The 8,637-nt window shown below is 50.7% G+C and overlaps 1 protein-coding gene across 1 annotated transcript in view; it reads left to right on the top strand.

Moving 5' to 3' along the window:
* LOC106811386 (protein phosphatase 1 regulatory subunit 3B-like) overlaps nucleotides 1-6,566 on the top strand; it is a 19,166-nt gene extending 12,600 nt beyond the window's left edge. The window contains exon 2 of the mRNA XM_014814975.1: nucleotides 4,772-6,566. Within this exon, the coding sequence (XP_014670461.1) occupies nucleotides 5,257-6,162 (906 nt within the window). The 5' untranslated portion in view covers nucleotides 4,772-5,256 and the 3' untranslated portion in view covers nucleotides 6,163-6,566. The remainder of the gene's footprint in view (nucleotides 1-4,771) is intronic.
* The last annotated feature ends 2,071 nt before the right edge of the window (nucleotides 6,567-8,637 follow it).

The following is an 8,637-nucleotide window of genomic DNA, read 5'->3' as shown; positions in this document are numbered from 1 at the left end:
GCACCCTTACACTCGTACACGCACCCTTACACTCGTACATGCACCCTTACACTCGTACACGCACCCTTACACTCGTACGCGCACCCTCACACTCGTACAGGCACCCTTACACTCGTACACGCACCCTTACACTCGTACACGCACCCTAACACTCGTACACGCACCCTTACACTCGTACACGCACCCTTACACTCGTACACTCACCCTCACACTCGTACACACACCTTTACACTCATACACACACCTTTAAGCTGGGTTTACACTACCGACTTTATGTTGTCAAATTGGTGAGTTGGACCAATTTCGCAATTTGGCAACTCCGAGTTTGCGAAAATAGAATATGTTCTAATCTCCCAACCAGTTGCTATCGACCAGTTGCTCTTACGACCTTTGCGTTTACACTGCCAATTGTCGATTGTATAGTTGGGAAGTTGGTCCAATTTGCCAATTCGCCAACATAAAGTTGGTAGTGTAAACCCACAAGTTACCTTCTCTCTTCTCACTAACGTAGCAAGATGCAGCGTGAAACAGTCGTAGAGCCTGGTCGGGCTAGATGATTGGTAGTAAATGCTATCTTGGGGGGAAAAAACTCGAAGCTGATTGTGAGTGGCTCGTGAAAAGGAGTTATTTGCACAGAGGCATAAGAAGAACGTCACCTAGTTTCGCAAGTACGTTCGTGAGAGAAAAAAGCATGTTATCTCTACCTAAGTTCCTTCTGCGCACCTACGACTCTACCCCTACCCCTCCTTTCCATCCCCTTCTCAGCTACATCCTAGTCTGGCTACAAAACGCACGCTACCTTTCAGTAGCAGCTAGTTTGTCAACGTAGCTCGACATTCCGCTGACAACACGGGAGAGTATTACACCTGATGTCATTGACTAGGGCAACGGTCCAAGGTTGCGCGGGTTCGGTTGCACTCTTGCACGCGATACACGCTATATACGCTACGCGTGGATCAGCAAGGGATTTGGAGATAGCAGAGACATCTTGCGTGCGCACAAGGGTATAAGAGTCGCGGACCGGAAATCGGTCCCGCGTTCGATACAGAGTAGGTGTGTTTGAGAAGAGATTCGTCGACACAGTTTGTGAGATTAGTCAGTCGGTGCTTGTTGGTACGTGACATAGTACGTGGATGCACGAGCGTGCTGCACGTGTGTGTGTGTGACTGTGTGACATAAGATGCACGAGCGTGCTACACGTGTGTGTGTGTGACTGTGTGATTATGTGGATGGATGCACGAGCATGCGAGCTGGTATGGTGGGTAGTAGGACAGTAGCAGCTAATTAATGACCAGTATATATATATATATCTTAGAAGGGCATGTCGATAGTAGATGTTTCAATGTTTGGTTGATTCCATCGTTGTTCTCGATGGCTGTGGATTGAATCAAGAGCGTATTAAGTATACTTAAGTAGCTAAGTATAAGTAAGTGCTGAGTATACATACTTAAGTATGCTTTAAGTAAGCATACTTGATACGCTCTTGATTGAATGCTACGTATAATGATGTTGCACTTTCTTCATGTAAGCTTTTTGAGATCTCACCTGTGAGTCAGAAATTACTCATATGTTGTTTGTCTCGGCAGTCACTTGTGTTATTCACTCACATTTAGATGGAAAAATATGCAGATGAGAAGTATATGTGCTTTACTTTGCTTTTAGGGAATTACGTGTACTGAGTCTGATAAGTTAGAGAAAATTATTTTAAAATATCTGAGATGAAGGATAATGATAATGATCTATATATATATATGTGTGGAGAGAGNCCCGGGAGAGAGGGGAAGGGCGCGGACTGGCGAGAGAGAGAAGCAGAAGATGAGAGGAAGAGGAAGAGGACAGGAGGAGGGGGAGCGGCAGGGGGGGGGGAGAGGGAGGGGCGGCGCGGGGGGGGTGGGGTGGGGGGGGGGGGGGAGCATGGGGGGGGGGCGAGGGAGGGGGCGGGGGGGGTGGGGGGGGGAGGGGGGGCGCCGGGCAGGCGAGGGGGAAGGGAAACGGGATGCGAGAAGGACGGCGAGAGCAAGACGCAAGACGGAGAGAGAGAGAGGAGCGAGAAGGAAGGACGACAGAGACGACGAGAGAAAGAGAGAGAGAGAGAGAGACTGAAGGAGCAGAAAGCAGAGAGAGAATGAGAGAAGAAAAGAGAAAAGAAGAGAGGAAGAGAAGCAGAAGAGAGAGAGAGCGAGAGAGGAGAGAGAAGCAGAGCAGAGACAGAGAGAGACGATGATATCGAAGACGAGAAGAGGAGACGAGCAGAGGAGAGGACAGAAGACGAGCACTGAGAGAGATGAGAGAGAATGCAGAGAGAGCAGGAGCAGACAGCAGAGGAGAAGAGAGAGAACGAGCAGCGAGAAGAGAGAGAGAGAGAGATGCAGAGATGCACGAGAAACATGAAGAGAGAGAGAGAGAAGAGCACGAGAGAGAGAGAGAGAGACGAGAAGAGAACGAGAGAGAGACGAGAGAGAGCGAGACGAGAGAGAGAGAGAGAGAGAGAGCAGAGGAGAGAGAGGAAGAGAGCAGAGAGAGGAGGAGAGACGACAGAGCATAGAGAGAGAGAGTGAGAGAGAGAGAGAGAGAGAGAAGAGAAGATGAGAAGAGAGAGAGAGAAGAGAGAAGAGAGAGAGGGGAGGAGGAGGAGAGAGGGGAGAGAGTGAGAAGAGCCGAGAGAGGAGAGACGGCACGAAGAGAGAGCAGACAGAGACGACCCATTAGCTTATACTGACTCTAAACGAGTTGCGGCCGAAAACATTCTTATTAAAATACGCTGTAGAAACCTCACACACACTTGACGATAATAAAGGTGCGCTACAGTGATGACGACGGGTGGTTAAAACCCTCACCTAGTGTGCTGCTACAACCCATGATACTTTGCTATTCAACTTTCTATAAGCGCTTCGCTCATTAGTTGTCTTCTCACTCTCCAGTTCACTATGCGGACTGTTCTCGGTGCGGCTTATCCCAGCCAGTGTCCTCCCGGAATTTGCATGTCTACTTTCTTTGTATGCTTCTACGCCTCGTTTCCTTCCTCTGCATGCTTTCGATATTTGTACACCGTCTGCCATAGCTTTCTGCCGAATGACCTTCGTAGGTCACCCTAGTTTTTGTTCGCTTCACACCCCCCTCTCTCCTCTCTCTCCCCGCCCCTCATGTTCTCATTCTTTGTAGCCGCTACTGCTTCTGACCTGGACAAACCCGCTTCGTAGTTTTTGCGAGAAATTTTGTAATCTTGCTCGAGACCATGCGTGTTATCAAGGATCTGAGCAGGACAGACGGCTGTTGCTGCCGATACCGGCCGCGTCTCTGTTTTCGGGCTAGAGCAGTGTAGCAAACGTAATGAGCCGAGAGAGAGAGATAGCCATAGGATGTTCCTATTAGGAACAGTCTCATACGGCCGTTATATAACATCTAAACTCGTTTCCGTCAAACTTAGATTCCTAATAGAGAAGCTGTGCTCTAGTGTGCCATGAGTGATCGCTACTACGGCTAGCACAATGCATGACCGTACTAGTGCATTGCAACATGCCATGACGACTAGGCGCAGCACATGCCATGACGTTGAACTAGCCCCGTATGCACATGCATGACGCGACCATACGGATGACATGCGCATGACTACTTCGGCGTATCCACGATGCATGAACGTAGGTAGGGCATGCCACATAGCAGACGTACCTAGGCACACATGCATCGACATACTAGGCATGCACATAACATACCGTACTAGCGGCATGCACATGCCATGACGTACTGAGTGTATGCCCACCATGAGTGTAAGTGTCAGTTTGTGGCTGCAGCTTGTGAGCAGTTCTCCTGAGAGAAAAACGGGGACGTTCTCATATATATCTAATGCAGCTGGTGTAATGCGTGTGGGAATCCATAGACTGGCTCCGAAATTCCCTGAAATTTATCTGGCCGTAGCCCTATATGCGCTCGGCGACGGAAATGTCAGAATGGGACAGTCTATGATAGTCCCTCTGATGTTTGCGACCTTTAGCTGCTATTTCACGTGTGTTTCTTCTCGCTTGGCACTGGCTTGATGCACCAAAATAGCATCGCCATCCCATAATCACATCGTCATGAGCTCGAGCAATCGATGACAGCTCGTGACACATACTCATGAGCTCAAGCAATCGATGACAGCTCGTGACAGATATTAATGAAAATGAAGACTATTGTCGGTTGTTTGACTGATGTATGCGGTCGTTACAATACATGGCTAGAATTAGTGATGTCACGATCATCAATTATACTTGATCATCGGTTGAACAGTGGCTCGAACCAAGTACTTGGTTATAAAGCGCTTGGTTATCAAAATCCATAATCAATTTCATCAAAAAAAAAAAAAATATTGAAATAAATGTAAAACTTGAACAAGAAAACTTGGAAAAGTGATGAGAATCGGAGATATCATCGCTACTATACAAGTTATCCTTTATTAACATACATATATTATACACACAGTAGTAAACAGTGCAAAACAAACGGTAAACAGGGCTAAACAAGCACATACATGCACACACGTACATGCGCACGACGTTGCGCACACGCAGGCATTCAACACCCCTAGTAACCGATTGTAACCGATCATCGGTTACTTGGGTCCAACCGATGATCGATTACGAAATTACAACCGATTGACAACACTAGCTAGAATCATCAGATGTGTAAGCATAGGATCTCCATGGATGCAGACATTCCATGATTACATTTAATACACTATATAAGATTACTATCATCACTGTATTCATCACCTGTTCACTTGTTTGTGTTGCAGACGAGCAGCACAGAAGAGCATGTACGGGAAGCAGACGCCGCTACCTGAAGCCATGTCAGAGCCTCTCATCCATCATCGAGAATTCCCCCGACCTGACGCATCGTCCAGCAGCAGCGACAGGAAGTAACGACTGACGCGCGCCGTGCGACGTCGTCGTAGCGTGGTGACAAACACCGGAATCCTGTGACATTGCATTGACGTTTCCCTCACTGTCGAGAGGGCTCTCGAGTGATAGAGAGAGAGAGGCCCAGCTGTCAGAGAGAGAGAGGGAGAGAGAGAGAGAGAAAGAAAGAGCGCGAGATAGGCGGACACACACTGTCACAGAGAGCAAGTGTGACAGATTGACACACAGACGCACAGAGTTGGACAGAGCATTCAAGATAGACATACACACAGAGAGACATAGCGTTGCAGACAGACAGACAGACACGCAGGAAGACAGGAAGGGTGCAGCAGCAGCAGCAGCAGCAGCAGCAGCAGCAGACATGCCGGTTAACTGCGGCCTGCTGTCGGCGAGCCCGCCTCTCTTCAGCAACATGAACGGCATGTCTCCCTCCGTCACCGAGCTCCTCCCTCGCAGCCACAGCTTCACCTTCAGCTGGAAGAACACGATGGTGGCTTCCTTCACGCGCTCCCCGACCCGCTCCTGCCTCTCCCCCGAGGGCTCCTCGTCCTCGGGGGGGTGCGTGCGCCGGAAGGGACACCGCGTGCAGTTTGCCGACGAGAAGGGATACGCGCTCTACACGGTGCGCGTGATGCGCGAGCCGTCGCGATGCCCGCCGCGCCTCGACGACGACGTCATCGCGCGCGTCCTTGCCGACGCTAGCGACACCGCGCGAGCCGACGACCCGTGGATGCTCGACTTCCGGCAGCCGGCCGCGGACTACGTCGCGTTCCGGCAGCGGCTCGCGGACGACAACGTCGCGCTGGAGAACGTGATCCTGCGCGACTCGTCGCTGACGGGGACGGTGAAGGTGCGCGACCTCGCGTTCGAGAAGCAGGTCGGCGTGCGCACGACCTTCGACCGCTGGCGATCGCACGTCGACGTCCCGGCGTCGCACGTCGTCGGCGGCCGCGTCTCGATGAAGGGCGTCGGCTTCGAGACGTTCTCGTTCACGGCGAACATCCCCGCGGGAACGGAGGCGGCGGGCGCCGACGCTCGCGTCGAGTTCTGCGTGTATTTCCGCTGCGACGGCTCGGAACACTGGGATAGCAATGGCGGACGTAACTACGTGGTGGTACCGCGACACGGCGGTGGTGGTGCGGGGGCGCCACCGATGCCGGTGGCGCTGCCGAAGTCGCCGCACACGGACGGGCTGCTCAATGCGTCTGACTCGTATACGGAGTTTGCCGTGTGGAACGCGTCGGACACGGCCACACCGTACTGGTAGCTGCTTCCCTCACACAGCCGACGCGATTGCATTCAGGCGAGGAGGAGGAGGGAAGAGGGGCCGTCCCCGATGATGTGGTGTGTGCCGTACTGGTAGCTGCTTCCCTCTCACAGCCGACGCGATTGCATTCAGGCGAGGAGGAGGGAAGAGGGGCCGTCCATCCGATGATGGGGTTTGTGCCGTACTGGTAGCTGCTTCGCTCGTGGAGGCGACGCGATTGCATTCAGGCGAGGAGGAGGGAAGAGGGGCCGTCCATCCGATGATGGGGTTTGTGCCGTACTGGTAGCTGCTTCGCTCGTGGAGGCGACGCGATTGCATTCAGGCGAGGAGGAGGGAAGAGGGGCCGTCCATCCGATGATGGGGTTTGTGCCGTACTGATAGCTGCTTCCCCCGATTGCATCCGGAGGGATGCTGGGAGGAGGCCGGGGGACGGGACGGGTGGTCGTCTGCGCGGGGAGGCCGGGCGGTGTGGCTGTCCGGCGGGGATGCGGGACGGAGGAGGGGTGGATCGTCTGGGGGGAGGAGGGGTGGTGTCATGGGGGGAGGCCGGGTGGGGGTGGCTGTCCGCGGGGATGCCGGGGGGAAGGGAGGGCCGTGGTCGGTTCTGGGGGGCTGCGGGATGTGGCTGACCTGTCGGGGAGGCAACGAGGGGGGAGGGTGGGTGGCTGTCCGGGCCGGTGAGGCGGGGGGAGGGAGGGGGTGGACGTCTGTCGATGGCATGTTAGCAGCTACGGGTGTGTGTGTGTGGTTACGCGGCTGTTACTGGTAGCTGCCTGGTATTAAGTGTAGTTGTATCTCAAGGGTAGCTACTCAGGGTGAGAAGTACTTTCTTTCTTACTGGTAGTTGCCTGGTATTAAGTGTAGTTAGATATCGAGGATAGCGAAGGTGGTACTACTGTGTTACTGATAGCTGGTCCCGTTACTAATGTACTTACATTTGAAAGGAGAGCTACACAGTGAGTGAAGGAAGCACTTGCATCTTGCTAGCACCTGCCATATGACTGATATTATTACGTGATAGGGTTGTCATCAACGCGATGTGATGGACTGTGTTCGTGTTTACCTAACACCGGAAACGAATCAAAGTAAAGGTTTGCCGATGTTAAATCATGGATACACATCATTATAGATGGCAAACTACTCTCAATCAAAATAGATTTCAAGCTTGTATCAACCTAACCACACACTTTGTTCTGTTATTGTAATATAGCGAAGCTGTCGATAAGAATTCATGACAATACAATGGGGAATCTTTTTTAAAGGATAAACAATAAGCAATTTTTGCTAATGTTGCTGTATGTAATGTTGCTGTATGTAATTAGCACAGATGTGAATGCGTGTGTGCTCAACAAAGACATTTAACAAATGGAATCCTCATACCAAATTAGGACATCCCCCGTTGGCCCAAAATAACATGTTTACTGTTACCATGACGCCACTTCCAAGTATGTGTGTGTTTACTGTGGAATGCAACAAAACGCCTCTGTATTGTTTTACGATTTGCTTGTTGAAAAACTCACTGTATTCGAACAAATGTTAAAGTGTGCTGGTAAGGTCTTTACAAGCTTGAAATAGATGCAAAGAATGTGGTTTTCTGCGGTGAATTTGATGTACAAAGCAGGATTTCTTGTTTACAAGTTGAGAAATTGTCCACGATGCTGGATCTGTGCCTCACCAGACTGATAACAGGTCAACTTCTGTAGTTAGGTTTTAAGGATCTTCGTGTACAGGACTCGTACCTTATTGCTAGCTGGCATGCTCTCAATGCAAGATAGCCCCCAACTGTTTTCTGCGCTCGTGAATGTTAAATGTAGTCATGTTTTCCTTGCATGCTGGTTTAGCTGGAAGGTAGTACAACCCCTCTCACCTATAGTGCTGGGGTGTTGGGGTGAAACAATGCTGGCATGTACTGCTAATGGGGATAATGCTTGACTCTCTATGCGGTGTTACGCACTTCTGCGGTGCGATGTTGCTGTTTAGTGGGCGTTGTGCACGGTGCTTATGCTTGACTCTCTATGCGGGGTTACGCACTTCTGCGGTGCGATGTTGCTGTTGAGTGGGCGTTGTGCGCGGTGCTTATGCTTGCACGATCCACTGCAGGTTAGTCACGTTTACTCGTAGATTCTAGCAGCTTGGTGCTTCTGTATTGGTTAATGTAGGGACTTCCACGTAGGGGATCGGTTTAGCCCTTCTTCTCGTACGTTCGTCAGTCTATAACGTGAGTCGTGACCATAGAAATAATATAGATAACCTATCTATATTATTAATATTATTCTAAGTCTATCTATATTATTCCTACGGCCGTGACGGCTGCTGTGCAGTTATTGCTTCACGCTACGCTGGCCACGGCATGTGCTGCCATCTAGTGGTCAACTTTATTATTTTGCGTCGTTAAGCGAGTATTGTTGCATCGTTAAGGATGGGTACGAGGAGTGAATAATAATAGTTAATGATGGAGATAGTGATGTATTATTA

Source organism: Priapulus caudatus, unplaced genomic scaffold (genome assembly GCF_000485595.1).
Source record: "Priapulus caudatus unplaced genomic scaffold, Priapulus_caudatus-5.0.1 Scaffold533, whole genome shotgun sequence".
NCBI lineage: Eukaryota > Metazoa > Priapulida > Priapulimorpha > Priapulimorphida > Priapulidae > Priapulus > Priapulus caudatus.
The sequence above is the reverse complement of the archived record's forward strand: the minus strand, read 5'-3'. Positions and strand labels throughout refer to the sequence as shown.